The sequence below is a fragment of the Lepisma saccharinum genome, chromosome 14 (genome assembly GCF_977018435.1).
Source record: "Lepisma saccharinum chromosome 14, izLepSacc3.1, whole genome shotgun sequence".
Taxonomy (NCBI): Eukaryota; Metazoa; Arthropoda; class Insecta; order Zygentoma; family Lepismatidae; genus Lepisma; species Lepisma saccharinum.
In genome coordinates, this window is record NC_139242.1 from 37,021,480 (window position 1) to 37,045,420 (window position 23,941).

Genomic DNA, 23,941 nt, shown 5'->3' on the forward strand with positions numbered 1-23,941 from the left:
TCCTTGTTACACCAAAATGTAAATGCCAACAAGACCAAGATCTGTAAAATAATAGACGATAACCTCTTCTTCATCAATATTTATAATAATTATGATCATATTATCAACCTACTTTAGTTATCAATTACCATAACTGGACTACAACTTTCACTTTGATACTTTCTAAAACTTAGCAAAAAAAAGTGAAAATTATATTGCCAACGAGTCTGTCTAGAACCTAATTTCAACAGAAACATAATTTTGAAGTTTCTGAACTGTATCTTTCTGTCAAGTGGAATCACAGGAACTGAATCCTGAGGTGGAAATGAACAACTTGTTCACTTTGCAACTACTTCTGTTGCAGACTCCAAAGTGCACATAAATTCCAGAGCTGCAAAATTCCGACATATTCATGTTTTCCAGGTGCATAGCAACCCTGTTATTGCAAGCAGCGATATTCAACAAATTTGACTTTCAGATCAGATCATTAAACCCAATAGAATCAAACAAGGGGAGTACCCTGAACTGCAGCTGAAGCTTGGGCCTCTGACATATGCCATTAATTAATGTGCACTTTTAAAGAAATCTACACAATACAATTTTAAAACACTGAAATTACTTTATGGACCCACGGTAAAATATGAAAACAAATCCAGTTCACTAGCAATAAGTTATGACAATTACAGACATGAGAAAAAGAAGAAAATAAAAGGGATGCGAGAAATGACTTGAAACATTTTAAAATCAATATCATCTTTTTTTCTTTAAAACATTATTAAGATTTTCTGTACAATATCTTGTTTACTAACAAGAAAGCAGTTAACTACACATAAAAATAACTGTGTTCCGTCCAGGCAAAACATATTTACAGCACTTACTTTCAAATTTTAATCTTTAAAACTTTCAAACTTCATTGACAACAATCAACATAATCATAATTTTGTTTCTTTATGTTTTTTACAACTGTATCAAAATATAGACAGTCAAGAGACTAGAAATTTTATAAACACACAACTTTTTTCTTATCTATGTTTTCTCTTATTAACAGATAAAAGAGTTTTAATTTTTGTGATAACAAGAGGTGTAATTCTTAGTTCATCATGCAAAAGGTATCAAGGGAATGCATTCTTTATGCAGGAAAAATCACAGATGAAAATATCACCAACTACACTATAAGTGAAATCTAGTGGAAGGCAACATGCACATATAAAATTCACGAATTCTGCTTCTGAGGCACACTATTTTCTTCAGGTAACGATTTATCCTTCGCAGAATCAACTTCTCCATTGACTGGCTCTTTAGAACTGTCAGTACTATTCTCTGCTTTGCTTTTGTCAATGTCTTTAACAGATTTTGCACTATTTACAGACACAATTTGGTTCGTACTTTTGTCTGGAAGTGAACAACACATTTTCTCATTCTTTTTCGCGATTTCAGTTTGCTTTTCTATAGTTTGTTGGTCCCTATTTTCACCGTTCACTTTTGTTGCTTGAGATTTCACATTTGCACTTGTTGGAGTGAAGCTGCTGGTATTTGACGATTGCGTGGTTAGGCGTGTGTAAGGCATACGGGGAGGGAATCCAACAGGCATCGATGGCTGAGGAGGTTTCTGCGCATGGACATTCGCAGGGACTCTCTGAACCGTCGGTGGAGCTTGAACGAAAGATCTGTCTTGCGGCCTGTGTTGGTTAAGTATCATACTTATGCTTGGTGGAAGAGACGAGTGATATCCTGGTGCAGTCGAATACACTGGTGACATTGGCGGAAGAGTAGGGGGAAGCGACAAAGCAGAAGTGCTGATGCAGCTATTACTGCTGGACACGACAGTTGCTGAAGTATTTGAAATGACAGGCATGTTGGTCGTTCGTATCAGGGGAGGTGGGCCAGGTGATCTATTTGAAGGATTTACGAATGATGGGTAATTATACAAGACATGGGAATTTTGTGTCGTGGTATGTTGGGTAGGAACGAATGCAGGAGAAGGTATATTGTTATTATTGTGAGGGATGTCAGACATCCCTTTCACAATCGAAGTATTTAACTGTTTCAGATCACACATTGTTGTACTTGGAGCAATTTGCACCTTGTTTGTTCGAACCTGCAATTTGTTGCCACTGGTTACATTTGGTGATGAGAGAGAGATGCTCGTATTAGCTGGAAGTGATGTTACCGGGACAATCGGGCATAAAGTTTTTGGATCGATCTTCATTACCATCTCTTGCTGCTTTGGTTGCAGGCAACCGTGGTTCACTGTGTCATGCACTTGAAACATGGGCTTAACGCCAGAGGATGGGTTGCCCAAATACCTAGGTAGATGCCTCATCTTGAAGAAACGCGGAGGTTTGGCGGGAGCCTGGCCTGTTTTTGAAGCGTCTGTTGAAGTTCCGTCGGATTTGACAGAACCCATTGCAGGCTTTGAGAATGAATGATTGGAAAGAACTGTAGTTCTGGGGATGCTAGGATTCCAACTTTTGGGTGGAGTTTTCAGCGTTTTGTAACCCATGGGTGCAGATGCACTTTTCTTCGTTACCGGCAAGCTTGGAGCCTTAGGCACATCTTTCTTGACCTCCTTCACTTTTGGTTGTGTTTCTTCTACCGGTGCTTTCGCATCTGAAACTGCAGGTTCAGACTTTTCAACTGGTACCTTTATGTTGTTATCCTTATCTTTTGAAATATCACTTGGTGGCTCACTTGATTTTCCTTCAGATTCTGCCTGTACACTTTGCTTTTGCTTGTCTGAAGGATTTGCCGAGTCACCTAGATCTTCCATCGACACAATTTCCTTTTCTTTTCCAGTAGATTCATCAGCTTTACCAGAACTAATAATGGTTTCCTTGAATGGAAGTTGTGCTGTGTCCTTTGGAGATTGTATACTTTCTATATTTGTGACACTCATAATTCCATTTTCACTTATTTGCAGGTGAACTTCTTTCCACTCTTCTGAAGCATCATCATCCAGCTCTCCTGTAACTGGCTTTTTCATTTCTTCATTTTTCACTTCCTTCCTGTCTTCATTTGTTTTGTCTGCAACCACTGGGGGAGATTCAGTTGCTTCACTAACCTTGTTTTCTTCACTGGTTTCTTTTGCATCTTCTACTTCCATTGATTGCTCATGTGCACACTCGCTTCCTTTTCTCTCTTCAAGGTCTAATTTGATTCTTTTGTTTGGATTCTCAAAAATCCTGTAGTATAAATTCAATGGGCCTTTCTATAAAGAAAATAATAATTTATATATATTAAATGTTTTTTTTTTATCATGCATCTTACTAGCTAATTTATACATACATTATAATGAAGTGTTTCAGCTCAGGATGGAATCAACTTGAATGTATAACACGAACACACATATTAGGGATGGACTCGGGAAATATTCCAATAAAGTACTCATGTAAAATTACATGAATATATTTTGCACTTTTCAGCTTAATCCCTGCTGTAAGGCACCACATACTGTTACAAGGGTTGGGTGTAGTTTACACTAAATTTATAGGTGTAATAAGTTACCACGAGTGTGATCCTAAATGATGACCTTGTCCCCAAAAGCTGACAGTGCCCTGCAAAAGTTTATGGCAGAGACGATGCTTGTAAATGACCTCACTCTCCAGATGTGGAATAGTCCTTCAGTTACAACCTCCAAAATACAGAGGCAGTGTTCATTTCAGCCTATGACAGTGCATAATCCTACCTGGTGCATGTGCTAAACCTACAGAGTTTATAATTTCATATTGAACATGTGTAACCTGCAAATGCCATTAAAAATTTATTTTCCCATCTTTAGATAGTGTACATCCAACTGAACCTTGTGTTCAGCAGGGTCTCATGCCACATGACTTATGTAAATGTTAGCATTGTTGCATTTTGTGTAACAGCAAGACCTCAGATGTTGGCACAGTGTGATGCACGCTTGCACCGATACAGACTGCCTGCAACAGGTTGAAACATGTACTGACAGGAAGTTTAGATATATAGCTCTTTGCAGTGTTGCCAGAATATGGTACCTTTTTATTTGGTTTGGTTCTTTTTTTTGACAGTTCGGTTTCTTAATGGGCGGACCTTGTATATCATATTATTTGGCCAGTAATACATTTCAATTACATATTATTTTACTTTATCTTTTCTTTCATCCAATGTACCATAAAAATCAGAACGTTCCTTCATATTGTGATGAGCTTATTTCAACCGCATTGCACATTAGTGTCACCATCTTGAATGGAATACTGTTGCCATATTCAGAAACTGCAGAATTTAAGCTTTACAATGATATATAACATGATAGGGTTCCATAAACATAAAAAATTAATGCAAGTGTCACAAAATCATGAAATAACCCTGTACGGTTTCATGGCAGTCCGAATTATTCTGTGCATAATACACACCATAGTTTTTGGGGGTAAACATTTTGGAAAAAATGCACATTATACATGAGTAAATACGGTACATTCCTCTTCCATTTTTAACCACATGACATTTTTTTTTCACCAAATGCAAAGCTGGACTTTGCAAAACTATGAGGAGCTAACTTACAACATTGAAGAATCAAGGTGAGTCTTTGGTCTACAGTATGTTTACTCACAGGTTCCATCAGTAATATGAGTACAATGGTACAGTTCTTAAACCAACAATATGACATGAAAAATACGGAGTTGAGAGCACAAGTAGCGTAACTCCACTTTTCCTTTTAAATTGAGTTACATGTATAGAACTGTGAAGTATCAACATTTCCGTGCTAGAAGTAAGTATGTTCTAAGTTTCAAATTCTTGCTCATAGAGGCACCGCCATGTTTGTGCTCCAATGGCTAAACATAGTACTATGTTATTTAAATGTGCCTTTTTCTCAACACTGTCTTGAATGGATTTAATGGAGTTCCGCCACATGCTCTGAACCCCTCAAATATCCTCATCTTTCATGTATCTGTATTTGGAAGAGGAAGGGGTTTCTATAGTCCCTCCACATTAGTTGTGAACATTGATGCATGTACCCATTTCATGAGTCCAGTGACGAAAGAAGGGTGATAGTTACAAGGGGAAAGATTCATTAATTTAGGTTATTTTACATCACATTTCTTCCATTACTGGCTAATTACAACGATTAGGATGAAAGACTATGTGACGAAATTTATGAAGGAACATTAGCAAAGAATATCCATGACCAGGCTTGGATTCGAACCTGGGACCCCTGACCTTGTAACATGCTGTGCTAACCACACTGCCACGGAGTTCGGCTGCAATTGAAATGCGGGTGTGGAAGCAGATTCCATGAAAATTGTTGTCTTTCCACTTTTGGGGGTTGTTAATATATAAGTTGTAATCGCCATCACAAATGCAAAAAAAAAGTGAATAATAATAAAAAAGAAAAATTCCTCAACATAAAACCACAAGCATAGTTTTGCATTTAATGCTACAGGAGTTGGATATGCTTTCTATAGGTGTGCAGTTGGAATACCCATAACAAAGACATCATAAAAAAAAACTGCATGCAAAGTAAATACTTGCAAAGAATACTAACCCTTTTCCACATGTATGTGTATGCAATATCCATCAGAGTTGATTCATCACAAAGTACCTCATTTCCATATAATATATCCACTCTGTTGTCTGGCGATAAACCATATTTTGCACGTATGAGTTTCTTGAGATGTATCACAGTGACAGCTGCAGGGCATCTTAAGTACCTTCGATTCGAGTCCTGGAAAAATAGTAGTTTATATGCAATACAATACCAGAGGGAAAATTCCAGAGATTTTTTGTACATTTATAAATCTAAAACTATTTTTTTACTACTGAATGGAACATATTGTGTGTGTGTTGCTAGCTTGTAAAAGTATTTTAACATTATAAAAATGCAAAGAAATAAAATAGATTTAGGCTGCCAAGAAAAATCTAAATTGTACTTTAAAAAAATCTCAATTCTTTAAACAATTCATAATTGACATTATGTTCGTACAGGTTAACAATGGTTGAAATACTGCATAATACCACCTGAATCTGCATACACTACACACATTCTAAATTCCTATTTACCATATAGGGTCATTTCATGTCGAATCAACAGATAAAAATTATTTTTGAACCTTTAAGGTTCATATTTTTTTAGATTCTTCGTCAATAAATTGCTACCAAGAGGGGAAAAAACTGTCAAATTTAAAATTTTTATGGCTCATAGTATTTGAGTTACCGACTTTCAAAAAAGCAAAAATTCCAAAATTTGACGCAAAATAGGCTAACACGAAGACTTCAACATCAACCACTCGGCATGTAGTTGTGGTTTTAACATGGAAGTCAACAAATTTAGCAAATTTATCACATTACAATACCTTAAAAATAATTTCCATAAGAAACCCATTGCTGTCCCATTATGAAATTTTGCACACAAATAGTCAATTATGTCTTCAAAACATATATTTTTTTAAAAAAAATATTAAAAATGGTGTTTTTGAGATTTTCAAAAAAACTAGTTTTAAAGTATCTTAAAAATTACAAAATTCAAATAGCACAGTCATGTTGCATTTCAAATTAAAGCTCATTAAAATCAGAAGAGAATGACACCAATTTGAGCTCTCTATGTCAAATAGTTCTTGATCTACAGCTGTCTAAAGATTTCAAAATATCGTTAAATTTTGGAACTTTTTCTTTTTTAAAAGTCAATAACTTAAACACTAAGAGTCGAAAAAATCTGAAATTTGGCAGTTCTCGTCAACTTTACTGGTACCACCACTGTACCAAACATTATTAATATCTGAGATATCAAGGTTCAGAACGTGGTCTATTTGACATGGAATGACCCTATAATAATTTATGTTCTATTACATAAAAAAGCCTCATTTATCTCAAACCCAACCATAACTCTTTATTTCTGTACTAACCTTTGTTATTCCCTCTGCTGTTACAGTGTGTTGTAACCTGTTATTGTATTCCAACGAGAGACTAATGGCCTCATCAGGAGAATAGATGTAGGTGTGCTCTGTTGCATCGCCACTAGCTTCAATATTTGAAGGTTTTGCTTCTGGATGCTTTGCATAAAATTCTCTTCTCTTTTTCATCTCATCTGAAAATAAAATAAAAGTTTCCTCACATTCTAATACCTTCAATTAATTTTTACACTATCCTTCTAGCAGCATTTTTGCTGCAATGAACAAGTCTGTAACTGTTTAAATACATAAACCTCTACAAGCTGAGTTCATTGTCCAAATGTTTCCTGCATTACAAGTTACATTATCGTATTTGCTCACTCCCCCCCCCCAAAAAAACAACTCTGATCCATATTAAGCATGGAATAAGTTTCACTGCATATAACGCATACATATCAACAGACACAAACAGAAACTAGCAGGTTGGATTTCTTTAGTACTAAAATTTTCTTTAAAAAACACTACGAAAATGAAATGGTCATTTCCCATGATTTTTCACTTCATAACAGAACATTTTGCGACACTAGAAAAGTGGTATAATTCTCGCAGAATTCCGAGCATGCACCTCCCATCACATAGGATGCGTTATCAGCAGTATTTGTCGAGTGAAAAATAATAGAAAATAACTTCCCGAGTACTGCAAATCCCTAACATAATTGTGATCTCGCTTTCTTCTACTACAGAATAAACAAGGTGGTTACAGAAAAAAACTTGGGGATGCTAAACACAGTAGAGCGATGGCAGAGATGGCCATTTGACTTTGGCCTCGTGAGGTCTGGCCTCCAAGATGAAGGTCAGCCTCAGCCCCCGACCTGCAGCTCGGCCTCAACCTCCAAACTCCATCTCAGCCTCGCAAGGCTCCTGGAGGCTGAGGCCTGGTCTCCGGAGGCTGGACATCTCTGGTGGAGGGAGAGGGGGTGACTCATTGTATACACAAGAGGATAGTCTCCTCTTGGTCCACATAGCAGCAGGTGACTCAATGAATAGGTATGATGTCATTCACTTTTGATCGACAGGCTTTACTACCTACAACTAAGTAAGCCATACAAGATATAATTTTTGTCACTTTTCCCCATCAAAAACCATGGTCCGCATTATATACGCGTAAATATGGTATTAGCACAGTGTTCAGCGATTTTAGGTGCTGTTTACACTAGAAACCATCACAATATGTAACAGAGTGTTTACATATGCCAATATCACAATACAAAGATTCAATTGCAAAAAATCCCAGTAGCTAAATTTTAGTAGTCTTGATTTGACTACCACATATAATATAAAAGCATATCAAACAGCACGCTTGTAACTAGTCATTACCTACTCCCAAACCACTAGCACAGTTGTGAAAATTGCATCCAGGATTAAAGAACGTTCTACAAGATGGATATATCCAGATCAGCTAGAATTGAAGAGATCAGATGCACTAGTGTGAGCCTTGCTGATTAGATTTGTTTCAAAGAAATGCTGAATAGTTAGCATAGCATGAAGCCAAAGACCTAACTCTACACTCCATCATCCATACTCTCATTGTGTCGACTCAACTACACAAAAAAATCATTAAAAATATAAATAAAAAAAAATGATAGGGTCAAAATGCAGCCAATGCCCAATATGAACACATTGTGAGAGAAAGTTATCTGTAGATGAACATTGGGACTAGCTAAAAATGGTAAACTTGTGCAAACTTGCATGCAAAATGCAACAAGAAAATTAATTAAGGTTTTCATTTGACTCCTTCACACACACATCAGTATTTGCATGCTTGTAAAAATCATATTATATAAGACAATAACCCACATTAATACACAATATCTGACACTTACTTTGAAACAATCCAGGTATAAGTTTATATACAATATCTTGCAATGTTTGATCAGATCTGATGTTTAGTAAAGGTTTGGTCTTGTGAACCTGAACATCACATATTGGGCAATATTTGCTCGTTTCCAGGTATCTCACTATGCATGTCTTGCAAACTGAAATAAAAATTAAAAAGTCAGGTATAACAGGAAAAATATATACGGAAATATATATATTTGCACATAATTACCCACTATAAAAACTCACTATGGAACCAAAAAATATCTTTAAAACATAAAATATCAAAACAGACAAAATAAAGTTCCATGCAATATTCATTAATCAACATAACGTAAATTTATGGTTTTTGATTACATCACTTGTTCAACTTTATTTATTATGAATTGATATCAACAAGCTGCAAAAGACAATGAGCTATTAGAGCAACGATTTGGGACTGCTTGTTGGTGGAGCTTCAGAATTGAAGCTGTGAGTGAAACACTCAATGCACTTGACCGCCACTACTGACTGCATATACGTGAAAAGAACTTACAACCTTAATTATTCCCCCCAACCCCTGGAGGTTTCCTTACTTTTCTGGCAAATTCAGACTTCAAGGGTCAAGGTAGGTCCGTTGGTATCATAGTTCCTGAAACTCAGGTGTTTTAACAAAGCTCAAGTGTTATATCTGTCTGAGGAAAAACTTCTTTTTTAAAAAAAATACAATGATGCCAATTCAGTGCAAAATTAACTTATTTCTTCTATATTTATCAATTATGCAATTTTTGGGTGAATTTTAAATTATCAATAATTGGTATCACATCATAAAATTACAAAAAGGATTGAAGTAAGTCTTGAAGTTTTCCTGGCAACAAATGATGAATAAATTATCTTGGGCTATCAACCAGGTCAATTCTGGAAGAGTTTCCGAGCTATCGAGAGCTAACGTCACACTCATCAAAAAAATGATCAAAAAGCTCGGAAACTGTTCTAGAATTGACCTCGTCAATAGCCTGAGAGAATTTATTCACACAAAAAGGACAGCATGAAAACTACAATTTATTGTAGTACCTTTCAAAGTGAGTATGAAGCTCAATTTTTCACAAAACATGTTGAAACTCTGTGACAGCAGTACACATCATGTACTCTACTCCAGGGCACGAAATTTCCGGTCGCCAGGTCGCCATTGGCGACCAAAAGTTTGGGGCTGGCGACTAAAATTTTGTTGTTTCAAATGTGTGTCAAACATGTCCGAACATCTCAATCCAACGTTCGTACATGGTTTTGGAAAGCGAGCCGATTGAAAACCCCGTGTCCACTCAACGCCGATCCCATCTTACAAATTTATTTAATGTAGCATACTATGTAGCTAAACATGAGAAGCCATTTAAAGACTTTGTAGATCTGCTGTATTTGGCAGGAAAATTAAGTGTGAGTGTTTTACCTAAGTATGGCAATGAAAAGCAATGAGGAGAATTTATTCATTTCATAGCTGAAACTTTGAAGTTAGATCTAGTGGAGAAAATGAAGAAAAGTACATACATCAGCCTTCTGATGGATGAATCCACAGATAGATCATCAGTCGAGCATGCAAATGTGTATGTATGTTCGATACGTGGATGCATATTATGGTCACATCAAAGAGGACCTTTTAGGAGTAATAGAGCTCACAAACTCTACTTCTGCTGCTTACTTCACAGCCATAACTGATTACTTTGATAAGGCAATAGGTTCAAATAAATACAGAAACAAGTATTACATTGTTGGCGTGGGTACTGATGGTGCAGCAAATATGGTCAGGCACAAATCAGGATTGGCTGTGCAAATGAAAGGTAAAAAAAAAAAGTGTTCCCCTGTGCATAGCACCACGCCATGAAGGCGTATAGGGGGTGTGGGGGTAACGCCCCACACTTTCTTGATCCGGTCGTGAGTGGGGGTGATGTGATCAGCATCACGCCCCTGACCGCCTTTACCCCCCAGGGTTTCCCCCAGGTACCCATGTTATTCGACGCTGGGTGGGCGCCGGGGCCGCTTCCACCGTTAGAAAAGTTCCCGGATTTGAACCGGCCGGGGATCGAACCCGGGACCTTGAGCATGGTAGTCAGACGCGTTACCGACTGAGCCACCGCGGCCACCGTGGCAAGTAAAACATTTTGTGACAGTCAACTGCATGGTTTACAATATCTGGAAGCTGACTGTGTTTTACGATGTTCTAGCAATATGACTTTGCCGTTAGTAGGAAAGGTTGCTGTAAGAGTTCGTTATGAACATGTAGATAAAATACTAGACTTATACGTAGTCGCATGTGATTTAAAATATCCACTCATGGGAAGACAATGGATTAAGCATTTATTGCCTGATTGTCACATTAATCTATCTCAACTTAGGCCATCGTTGGAAGTGTATGAAGACAAGACTCGTGTTTCGTCTATGTTAACATCTGACAAGTTGAAATTTGTTCAAGGGCAAACTTTGGTTAAGTCGCAGGATACGTCAAATGCTTCGTCTGTGTTAACAGCTGACAAGTTGAAAATTGTGCATGGGCAAGCCTTGATTAAATCACAGATGGTTAAGTGTGAAAATCTGATTGCATCTTGTGATGTGCAAGGAATAATAAAATTTATTAGGCACGAATATAAAGTGTTATTCGATAATGATTTGTCGCAGCCAATTAAACATTTTACCGCCACGATTCCAATGAAACAAGGCATTACACCAATTTTTAAGAAATTTTATAATGTTCCGTATGGTTTACGTGAGAAAGTTAAGTCTGAATTAGACAAATTGATTGAGCAATACATTCTAGAAAAGATTGACTCAAGTGATTGGGCGAGTCCTATGGTCGTTGTGTGTAAGAATGATGGTAATTTGAGGCTTTGCTGCGATTTCAAGAACACAGTGAATAAATATGTAGAAAACGTAACTTATCCATTGCCCAGGATAGACGAAGTGTTTCCAAAAGTTAATGGATGTGATGTATTTGTTACCTTGGATCTCAGAAGTGCTTACCTTCAAATAAAACTTGATGATCAAGCTAAACAGTTACTAGTAATGAATACCCCATGGGGATTGGTACAACATACTAGATTGCCATTTGGTGTACGGATCGCATCACAAATATTTCAAAGAACTATTGAATGCATACTACAGGGATTAGATTTTGTCATTCCATACCAAGATGACTTACTCATTGTTAGCAAGGGATTAGAACAAGCAGTATCCAGAACACTTGAAGTTTTAAACCGTTTGAATGAGTACAATGTTAAGGTTAATTGGAGCAAGTGTTCATTCTTCAAAAACAAAATTGATTATTTAGGATATACTTTAAGTAAAGAAGGAATACATCCTTCTGAAAAGAAGCTGCATGCATTGATACAATGTCCAAAGCCTTGCAACACCAAACAACTAAAGGCTTTCCTTGGAGGTATTAATTTTTACAGAAGATGTGTGCCTAATCTATCAGTTATCTTGTCGGATCTTTACAATTTATTGAAGAAAAATGTGCGGTGGCAATGGACAAATGATTGTCAGCGGCAATTTGAGGCAGCTAAACTGGCTTTGCAAAATACCAAGGTCCTTGTTCCATACGACCAGAATATTTTTTTTTTTGAAGGAACATAAGTATAATTACATATATATTTTACATAGATGTATCAAAAATTGGCAGTGGTACAAAGTTACATGTACAAGTTTACATACATACATAACTAACTCATAAAATATAAACTGACGATGGCATACTGCTCACAGCACTCAAGCAATGTGAACGATAGGTTTCATTACTTACTCTTGGCAAGTTCCATACACTCTACTTAGTTCCACACTTAAGACTTCGCACGGGAATATGTAATCATCTCCTCCGACACTCTGTTAGCTATATTCAGGTACCTATTTAATTGCTGCTGAAGATCTTGATGAAGCTGCTTGTACTCCTGATTGCCATTTGCTGCGGCATCTTTCAACTCCAGAAGCAGCTGGTCGAACGTATTGTGGGGGAGCCACACAGGTGCGGAAGTTGCATGGATCGAGTTCTTCAGGCCAAAGTATTCCTTCCCGATACCCAACACTGCATTTATATATTCTATCGACAGAACAACTGCTTCCTCCAATCTTCCGTAACATAAGTAAAGCCGTAGGACTTCAGCTGGATTTCTTTTCTTGTAAGAATCCAATAACCACTGTGGTAAGAAACTGCCTAGGCTACACAGTTTGTTGGCTACAGTTCTGTGTAGAATACTCTGACAAGGCCTCTCGTGTTTCTTCAAATAATACTGCAACAGCGCCCAAGACATGCCAACAACTGTGTTGTCGCTTGAAATTAAACCTCTAATATCACTCTCTACAAGCCAGTCCCATACTTTTGATGAGTCAATGCTTTTATCTTGGCGACCCAGCTTCACGCAACAAGATGCCAATCCTTCAAACACCTGTTGGATGCTCAATTCATACAGCTCGGCTATTCTCAGTGCAGTGTCGAACAAGCCTACGCTCGTAAGCACACCCACAAGCTCGCCAGCAGACATTGATGGACCTATGACTCTAGCATTAACAGGACTGTGTCTAATTAATCGTAACTTTGCATTAACGAGTTCATATTCCTTCTTTATGTCAGCAAGTTCCCAGACCTCCATTTGTTTTGTGACTCTGGGCTGAAACACCTCTTCACCATCTGCTTTTCTCTTTGGACTCAACCCTGGTGGCACATTTATGTCTTCATTGTTGTCAACAATAGGAACTGGTTTAACTATCCATGCGTACTTAGGATCCACTAACCGAAGTGCATTAAGGCATGCCAAGTAGCACTTTGCCTGTTTTTGCAAACTGGTTTTTCCCATTCCTTCTTTGCTAAGCCTCAATGCCTGTTCATACATAACAGATGCAGCTTTCCTCATGTTTCCTTTCATCACATGAAAAGAATACAGGAAATCATAATAATTGTTGGTCATAAGATCAAGAGATCTAGCTCGAGCCTCTATTATCTTCTCCACGTCCTCGTACATCTCGTCATATGGGTAGTTCATCAATGCCTTCAGCTCTTTCAGGCACCTTAATGTCTTGCAGTGTGCTTTGTGTAGCTCCTGTGTTGATTTTATATTCCATCCATCGTTCTGGTAAAGTTTGGTCAGGTATCACCTCGCGATATCCAAGAGGAAAGTCTGCCATTGTTTTCTACTCACAAGATATTTTCCGTTCCAAAATATACCGCCTTTCGGCACGCTGAAACACCTCTTCACCATCTGCTTTTCTCTTTGAAAGCTATTTGTAATAAAATGATAACTATTCACTGCCTTGCACATCGTTTGCAGTTAGCTGTGTTGGAGTTAAATATCGTAGAGCATTTGATTCCGTGATTAGGAATATTTTTCAGTTTTATCATGGCTCTGCTAAAAACTTCACCTCTTGAGAGAAGCGGCGGAAGTTATAGGAGAAGAAATTCTAAAACTGAGTGGTATCCACACTATTAGGTGGTTAGCCGATAAAGAAATTGCTGTAACAGATCTCTTGAAATCATGGAAAGCTGTTGTGACCAATCTTGAACAGGTGCACCATAGAAAAGACAATGATGGCGCTAAAGCTAAGGGTTTGCTGAAAAATTTGAAGCAATTTAAATTTGTTAAGCTTCTGTACTTCCTTTTGGATTTTTACAGGAAATTGAACCCTTTAAGTGTGGCACTACAAAATAAGAATCTTTTGATTTCATCTCTGAAAATAAGAATTGAACACTGTATTTCAGTTTTGGCTGACCTGGAATCTAATGTTGGACCAAGCGAACAAGATTTCTTGGACAATGTATCCATTTCAGGGAAGATCAGGGATGTGCAGCTCACAAACATACAAAATGGAGAGAAAGAGTTTCAGACTGTTAGAGGAAACGTAATTAACAATGCGAAGGTGTACATCACAGAAAGATTGCAATCTATGTCAACAGATATGATTGCATCTCTGCATGTTTTCGACACCTTGGGTTGGCCTCCCAAAGAAAATATTCTTCAGTTTGGGATAGAAGAAATAAAGAAGCTCTACATGTACTTGAACCCGAGCCTCTATAATGATAAAATGGATGTTCTGTTAGCAGAGTGGACAGAATACAAACTTTTGTTTTCTTCTCTGACTTTGAATCAGACACTGGAGAAGATTCACAGTGAGGAGTGTTCAGCAAGATTCCCAAATTTGTTCCAGATTTTGACATTTTCTGCTGTTCTACGAGTGAGCACAGCTTCATGTGAGAGAGGTTTCAGGTGTCACAACAGACTCAAGACTACTTACAGGAACTCTCTGACGACTGAGCTGAGACACTGGATGATTTGCTCCCAGTTTCCGTAAATGGACCCCCCTCTGTCAGTGTTTGACCCAGCAGCTGCGATTAATAAGTGGTACTTCAGTGTAGAACGACAGCGCTACACAAACATTAATTCCTAAGGCATGTTATTTTTAATAATTGCTTATATTTTTATTATTTATCAATATAAAATAGTGGCGACCAAAGACTTGAGTCCGGCGACTGACTTCAAACTTGAAATTTCATGCCCTGCTCTACTCACACCTGCAAGCATGGTAAGTTCTGCGTCATGATAACCTCCCCTGCTACAATCACATTTTCCAACTTTCAAACTTAACCGAGAATTTCTTTCTTGACAGAGTAATGAAACCAACCACAATAATAACCAAAATAGTGACATACACACAGTATGTCAAGTAGTGGCCAACATTATAATCATAATGTATATTGCTAACATTATGGAGGCACAAAGGGTTATCTTTTTTCTTAACTTTAATTTCCACATACATACTGTTATAGCAAGTGGCATAGATCAGTGTTGAGAAATCCTACTTACTGTATGAAATGAACTTCAGAAAGCTATAAATAGTTACCAAACGAATCAAAGAAAGAACACTACTTTCAAAAGAGACTAAGTTTTAAAAGAAATCAAAGTTCCTAAAAATTATTCTTATTTGTAATGAATTAATAGTATTAATGATCCAAAGCAATGTTACCAGCAAGTAAAATTCCTATAATAAGAGTTAAGAAAGTATTTTTAAGATTACAAAACTCTTGAACAAACTATACATCAATTGGCGCAAAGCAAACAATACTTACACGAGTGAAGACATTCGATTATAGTTGTGGCATCAACATAATAGCCACCACAAAGTACACATATCAGATGTGGGTTAAGATCCGTTATTTTTATCCTCGTAGTACGATGCATTTTTGGTCTTTCTTAGAACTCCATAATGGTAGTAGACCTACGAGGAGGAAAAAAAATGCTAACATATAATACTGGACTACAAATTATAAGTATATAGTCTTCATGTAACCAAATGTACCTTTATTTAATTGGTATTGGCACAGTTGGTCACAAATAAAACAATTCTGCTAGATTTTACATAGTATGATCTTAAAACTGAACATTTAAAGCCTGTTAGCAAAAGCACAATCTTTTAATGGAAACTTCACGTTAAGGAACAAAATATGCACCATGGGATAAGTATCGGGAATAGGATCACAGGTGATTCCACATGAACACTTGTTTTCGGGCTATGGATAACTGGACAACCACACTCTGGTGACACCGTGTATTATGGTAGAGCAGTAACTAACTGTCTGATTGGGGTATGAGTTCAGATACTGCTAATCATCTACAGTAACTATCAGTCACAGTTTCATCCTCTGGAACAATTTCACAATATTAAAACACAACATTGTCTTCAGCTTTGACTTATGAAACTGCATTTTTGTCCCTTTGTTGCAGACAAAATTCCATGACTCTTCCAGAACCAGAATTTTCCAAACCATATAATTAGGCCAATTATTGTACATGAATATGTCTGGAAGAAGATCACTATAGTTTATCTAAACACACACACTTAGAATTCCAGTCAACCAAGCTTTAGAATACAGTTGAGACTGCTTTATATGTAACTCAGTTCTGCGTAATTCCATTTTTATACGTAAATTACTATAGGTTCCAGCAAAATAGAATTTTAAAAACGTACCTTATTTGTATGTAATGCATTTATACATACTAATTTTCATAAAATACAGTCGATATGTACGTAACCAAGCTACAACAATGTCAAAGAAGTGGCAGTTTTCAGTTGCTACTGCTCGGTCATGGACAACAGAAAGAGAAAAAATTACATGCTTGACCAGAAAGTAAAATTTATGCAGGAAGTGGGCACTAATCCACAAAAAACGAAAACTGAAATAGCTGCAGATTTAGGCCTTGCTTATACCATACTTTGCACAGTCATTAGTAAAAGAAATGCAATTTTTTTAAAAAAATTTGGTAGTAAACCTATAAAGTTTACTGTAGTAGCTATTTCAATATCAAAGTATTCACTAATAAAGTGGCATTTACTCAAGAATCATACTTTTAGATTCGCTAATTTACCACTTTATAACAGAAATAACTTGTATTATGTATATTTTGTTCCTCAAAGAAGATACAATTACAGTATTTTAATAATGATATGACATGGTATCTAAATCTGCTTTGTAAGAAATTTTCTCAGTTATACATATTATTATCTCTTCACTTTGACATACGTATAACTCAGGTTCAACTGTATTCAATTCACAGGTGAAGGTAAAAATTCAAAGAGAAGCTGAAAAGTAATTGACTGTTAGGTAGTGGGAGGGAAGCCAGTGAGTATCAGGAGTGAGTTCCTTTCTAATCTTTGACATGTACTGACTAATGATTAACAAAGAATTATTTTTCTAAAAATTCATAATGATTTAGTGTAAAAAAAATATGATAGTAAAATTCAAATAACTATCTAACAACCACCTTCCCCACCCCCCAAAGAAAAATTGCAACAAGAAAGTGGTAAATATTAACAGTCACATATTTTAGTAGATTTCTACAAAAGAAAGAGTTTCAAACATATTTAATATGAAATGTCTACTCTAAAAAAAAAAAAAAAACTGGCAAAACTCAGTACATCAAACTGAAGTACAATTTGTCCACAACAAATTGAAAGGAGCGATTTTACAATACAGGGAATTTCTCCATTTTATTTGAAATTCGGCATACTCACTAATTTTGGCCCCCTAATCACGAATCTGCAGTCAAAATTTGGCGCTCACACGTGGAAATAGGAAAATAATCTAAATTAAGTTCTTATTTCCACACCATCGATTTCCGAATTTCCCGCCGGTTCCGGGCTCCGCCCCTGGGGTAATCGACCTACCGCCCCCAACCGCTATCGCGGCCCCGCCTCCGCTCCGCTCCGCTCCGGCTTCCCGCCTATATCTATAGACTCCCTGTTAAGGGCATGTTAGAAAGTGGCCGGATTCACCTGCCCCCAAATAAGCGCCAAATTTATACGTGAGCGCCAAATTTTAAGTGCAGATTCGTGATTAGGAGACCCAAATTAGTAAGTAACCGAAAATTCAAACAAATTGGAGAAATTCCCTGTATTGTTAAATTATACCAATTGAAAATATTTCTCTTACCCTTTCTGTTTGTTCAAAAACCTGCTTTTATTGCACTACCACGAAAACATGGATTTCTTCAGAAAATTTCCCCGACATTTCCAGACTGATATACACTAAAGCATAACATAACCGCATGAAACTAGTTTTCCAATACATTTCATATTCTTCATATCATAACATCCAAAAGCAGTTACATTTTGTGCACAACACTAAAAATAAACACGTAACAAGTAACTTTCTAAATGCAGTTCACACGTGAAGTTGGCACTGACATCATAAATTATTTATGATATGATAATTACAATATGAAATCACTAATTACTCTGTTATAACGTATCTCAGTCAGCTAAAAACGACAGATGTTCACGGAAAACACAATATTCACAAATCACGCAAAATGTTCCACTTTCTCATGGGTGTACAGAGGATGGCCAGCAACCATAACATTTTTCTCACCATGTATGTGCCAAAGGTATTTTATGTCATAATTATTGAAATCCTAATTGTAAACAAAATTTACGAATTTACTTTTTTAAAAAACAATTAATTGCAGTCTAAATAACGTTACCTTTACAAGTATTTGTCTTTAATTTGGTTTCTCAGCCTCAGAATTGGCAAATCAGAAAGTAAATGTGATTTTTGTACATTTCTATTGCAAAAAAAAAAATAACAGCGGTCTGAAAGCCCTCAACTCAAAATGCACATCCAGATAATAGCATCCCACAAATAAGGGGTAAGAATAAGATAGGGTTAAAAAGATAACTGATTTTGAAACAATTAGATGTGTACAAGCTGAAGTTCCATGGACACATTGCAATTCATTCGAGGTTGTAGAATATTATGCAATACTTATTAACGTGAACCACTTCTCAGGCTTTCAAAAAGCGTGTTAAAGAGTTCCTACTATGAATCTGTAAAAAGGTGTGTGTGAAGCCAAATGCTTAGGATTATTTTGCATCAGTGAATCATAATTACTCTCAGTTTTCTCGAACGTACTAGTGAGTAGTAATGAAATATGCTTTGTAATTAGGGAAGTTAACTGTTTGCAAATAGGCAGCAATGAAAGTTGTAAAACACCGTCTAGAATTCATGGAGCGTGTGTTTACATATCAATTATTTACGTATTATCTACATCCACAACTGTTATTGTGTAGCCTAAAATCATTACAACGCCGTTCATGGTATCTTAACACTGCATTTAACCTGATGTGTATTTGTATACCATCCATTATTTTTGCATAATACTTATACAGGAACGTAAACATCGTAAACAGAGGAATATTTATACCAAAACAAACCAATCTCTGCTAACAGTTAATGCATGATTTTCACTTCTAGGTCCGTACCACTTGTCGACACTTCGAGCTGAAAGCAATGTCCTCACTGTACGATGGAAAAATGCATGCTACATTCAATCGACGTATAAAAAATTTAACGCGCGATGCAAAACTGGTCAGCCATGTTGAAATTCGGATCTTCGCACCAAACAGGACGTGTCTACAACACTGAAACTATCGCTAACGTATTTTCTTTCCCTGACAAGTGCAGCGAGGATACCCTGTTTACTTACCAGACAAAGACGAGACTTTTCTTACAATTAAACACTGTTTTGGTAGCTCATGTTACACGTTATCACTAAATGCCATCTGGCTCCGAAAAGCCACGAGCTTCGTTTCTCCTAGGTCGACCGACCCAACCTCGATTCTTGATTGTTTGGAAGGTGGAGGAGGAGGTGTCACGTGATGCAGTCAAATGTCAGTTTTTGAAACAAAACAAAAAGAGTGGCAAAAATAAACGTTAGAATGACTACGCAAATAACAAATACTTGCATAGCACTTATTTCCATTTTGTAACATGCTTTTCATTACAAAGAAAGTATATGCGTTGCGTATATGTAAGCTTCATACATTGGAAATTAATTTGTACCCTTGACCTTCCAAAGGACTACTACCTGTCATGTCACAAGCAAAAACAATCATTTGGGAAATGAGTTGATGCTCTGTTTACAGTACTTGTACTGAAACGGACAATTTTAAAACCGATGCAGATACTATTAAATTGTGTATGAGGTTTTCGTACGAAAAACGCAGTGCGCCTACGCTCTCACCTCACGAACTTTTACCGAGGCAGACTAGACTGGACTATAGACGCCGCGGCAAGACCGAACCCATGGGACGACGCGTACTCCGTGTCACAGCTCCGCGCATAGTTCCAAACCATGCTCGCGGAACCAACTGCAACCAACAAGACCCAATGTGGATAAACGCGCCCATCATGGCACATACAGAGCAAACAGTCGGTTACGAGCTTGGGACAACCAGTATAGTAGTATATTTATGCATATACACAGCCGTAGATGGAAAATAGTCAGTGACGTGCACCAAGGAGTAGCTAGTCTGGCAGAGATAGATAAATCAATCTCGCATCTCCAATTATTTTCAAATCATAATATTTATTGTCTTGTTGAAGCCACAGTTCATATGCAATACTTTTTTTTCACGCGCTTCTCGTCCCTCGGTGCGATCAGCGGGCAAGTTCCTCCGCCTCACCAGTTCCAGGCAGAAACGGCTGCCGGAAGGGAAAGGAAACATTTCTGCCTTTACTCCCTTGCCCCCTCGACCCACGCTGCAATGGTTGAAAAGGGTGCTTTATAGCTCCTATAGGAACAGATAGTGGATTGGTTTCCCCTCGATTCCTTTGTAAATCCTCTAAAGATCTCAGGGGGAAAAATTCTGTAGTACTTATGTTCTATGTATTTACACCACAGTTTTACACGTTGTACAATATGTATGTACAATATGGGATGTAGTTTTATTATTTATGAAATGGGAACGTATTATATGCAGACAAAAATGTTATGCTTTCCTTTCAAATACGGAATATACAGGGTGTCATTTTAATGGCGCCCACGGACCACGGAAACGTATAGAGGACATCAAAACAAACAACTTTTTTCAGTAACATTTTTCTCGTTGGAGCGTCGTTTCGGCGCTACAGTCGTTCAAAAAAGCCCGTTTTGCCGCCTGAATGCTGGCAACCACACACAACATTTGATTGCATTTGTGACGTCATATCCCGCAGTGAAGCGATGCGTTACAGGGTTGCCAGGAACACACACATTCTGTGAAAAATGACATAGCTACAATCAGCCACATTATGTACCGTAAAACAAAACGAGAAAACACGTTCTGTAACCTAACAGACAGTAAACAAACGATACAAAAAATGGTAGAAAGAAAATAGAATTCAAGTGGAAGTGGTCATATCGAATTTTGTATCAGCTTGCAAATCTAGTTACCAAGTTGGCATCTACAATTTAGTCTATCCACTTCGTCCTTCTGATACTAGTTGTCTGTGACACACTGAACAGATGACAAAATAGAAATGAAAGAACTCAAAATTCCAAAGGTAAGCAGCACATAGGTTAATATAATGTATATTCAGGGCGTTATGAGGCAAGTGTCAAAAATGGTTGAAAATACAGGGATATAAATAGTAGTAAAACAAACTCTCCGACGACTGTGTTTATCTACGCACCGGATACACATGTAATAGTTTGCAACTCTGAACAGTTTAATATATTCGCTACTGATTCATCATTAGATTGTTACTGTGGTTGTACGTGTTTTAGCCGTAATGCAACAACGTGAACCTCAGATACTTCCGTTATCAGCACAAAGTACCACAAGGCATCCGGACACAAACCTGTAGATATCAACCTTGCAACGAGATTTGCAAATATAATTGACATGTAGCTGGGCGTAAACAGCCACATGTAAGTTGTAAGTACAATAAAAGTTATTGTTGTTGATATTTGACATGTAGGCTGAGACAAAATCCGATATTGACTCTTCATTTTGAATACGTTTTTTTACCATTTCTCATATCATTGGTTCACTTCGCCCTTCCCTGAGATGACTGCTGATCTTCTGGTTGGTAGTTTGTCATTTTTCACAAAATTTGTGTGTTCCTTGCAACCCTACCGTGCGCTGTTTCGCCGCATGAAATGACGTCACAGATACGATCAAATGTTGTGTTAGGTTGCCAAAATCCAGGCGGCAAAACGGTCTTTTTTGAACGGCTGTAGCGTCGAATTGACGCACCAACGTGAAAAATGTTACTGAGAAAAGTTGATTGTTTTGATGTCCTCTACACGAATCTGTGGTCCGTGGGCGCCATTAAAATGACACCCTGTATAATGATTAAATAACAAATATTTTCTCACGCTTTCTGTCGCTTTCATTTTAGTAGTGTTTTATTTAAATATACTATTCTCTTGGCCTCCAATTTTAAAAAATGGGTAAGCTAAACAGTCATAAATACGAATGCATCTATTTGGGCAAGAGAACGCTCGATCTTGTTGTTAGTTTGGTTTATTTTACTTCGCTTTTCTGCAACATTTGGTTATCGCGAAAATGAAGATGAATGATGACAGTGATTTATCTACATACCCCTAACACCCCCAATACCTTCACAAATTTTGACTAACACCCCCCCCCCAGCAGAAAAGTGGAACACCCCCCCCCCAGCAGAAAAGTGGAACACCCCGCACCCTGTAGGGGGTGTAAATGTGGATTTTTATATCAACGATAGAATGACAGTCACCATATGTAGCTTTACAAGAAGCATAGTCCAACGAACCTTTCGATCAACTAAAACTAAAGGATGGAGAGTGTAGAATATGCGGCATGACCATTTCCTGGAAACACCAGCTTCCTTGACAAGGCCTCGGTCAGCATTAGGGAAGGGACACTGCCATCTGGAAAATGTGAAACTGACCTCTCGCCCTCTTTACAGGGAGAAAGAAATTCAAAGGTACAGGTTTGACTCCTTGTAGTATATTGTGTTACAATGGTTAGCAACACTATTTTCTGTAACTTGGGCGAGATGGATGATTTTGGAGTGGTAGAAAAGAGAACAAGCAACTGCCTTAGGCCTTATGTCAATCTCAGTGTCGCATCTCAATTCGTGCGTTGTCGTTCTGCTTAGTGAAACATAGTCTAAAACTTTAATGCAAAACTGTCTGAAGAAGATAAAGAAAATGAAACCAGACAGAAAGAAAGTGATGAGTAGAAAAGCAGTGACATTATATATAAGTATAATTTCTTCAACGGATATTCATTAGTACCAATATAAAATTTACTGGACTGAGTATTCGATATAAATGGCAAGTATTTCATGGAGAACCTAAGTGATTAATTCAAGTATATAGTTGATGTGACCATTTTTGTGGCTCAAAGAGTACTTACCTTTGTAACAGAAATTATATATTAGAAAGAGAGTTGTAAAAGGTGGGGGGTGCGGGGTGGTTGCCTGGGCATTAAGGTCAGATGGGGTGCCGAACAAGCAAAACAGATAAAAATAGAAAAATGTTAACGTCATAGTGCCCTGTAAAATTACTGGCACCCTATTAAATGAACGTTATCGTCAGTTTGCCAAGATATAATTTAGTATAAATTGTTTTTATCTAGTCGGTTCCCTGACATAATGACATATTTAATCTTTTCCAACTTTTCAGAGGAAGCAAAGGAAGCGTAAGGAATTAAACACAAAAAGAAATTTAATTTACATTAAGTCCCAAATTTATATCTGACCATAGGCGCACCAGTAGGTCACGACGGGCCTTTCCACTGCCTGCTGGAAAACGTAGGAGACAAAAATTTCGTTTGGTTCATTGTGCTCTTTGTGTTAGAAAGTGAAATAAATGCTAATCAATTTCTAAATAATTATAAATAAAGCATTACCTCAATTTAGAAGTGGAAATTCCTTGCCTTCCCTTTGCAGCTAACATGCCATGCGTTTATTTGCACAT

The 23,941-nt window shown here is 37.3% G+C and overlaps 1 protein-coding gene across 3 annotated transcripts; it reads right to left on the minus strand.

Annotated features, from left to right (window-relative positions):
- Positions 1-715: 715 nt before the first annotated feature.
- LOC145998793 (uncharacterized) lies at positions 716-20,253 on the minus strand. Of its 3 annotated transcripts, none has more exons than XM_083135394.1 (6): positions 20,237-20,253; positions 15,787-15,935; positions 8,711-8,863; positions 6,843-7,024; positions 5,486-5,665; positions 716-3,187 (listed from the first exon to the last, which is right to left on the minus strand). In XM_083135394.1, the coding sequence occupies exons 2-6, from the start codon at positions 15,896-15,898 to the stop codon at positions 1,193-1,195; spliced, it is 2,622 nt and encodes an 873-aa protein (XP_082991520.1). In that variant the 5' UTR covers positions 15,899-15,935; positions 20,237-20,253; the 3' UTR covers positions 716-1,192. The 3 variants fall into 3 exon arrangements, with proteins under 3 accessions (XP_082991520.1, XP_082991518.1, XP_082991519.1); XM_083135392.1 differs by lacking the exon at positions 20,237-20,253 and adding an exon at positions 19,700-19,827; XM_083135393.1 differs by lacking the exon at positions 20,237-20,253 and adding an exon at positions 19,418-19,617.
- Positions 20,254-23,941: the final 3,688 nt, after the last annotated feature.

Bases quoted from the DNA above. Each gene is read 5' to 3' on its own strand.
- LOC145998793 (XM_083135394.1), bottom strand. From the start codon at position 15,898: ATGCATCGTACTACGAGGATAAAAATAACGGATCTTAACCCACATCTG. The intron at 7,025-8,710 runs GTAAGTGTCAGA...TTTTATTTTCAG, and splicing joins TATACCTGGATTGTTTCAAA to ATGAGATGAAAAAGAGAAGA. The intron at 5,666-6,842 runs GTTAGTACAGAA...CTATTTTTCCAG, and splicing joins CAGCAGAGGGAATAACAAAG to GACTCGAATCGAAGGTACTT.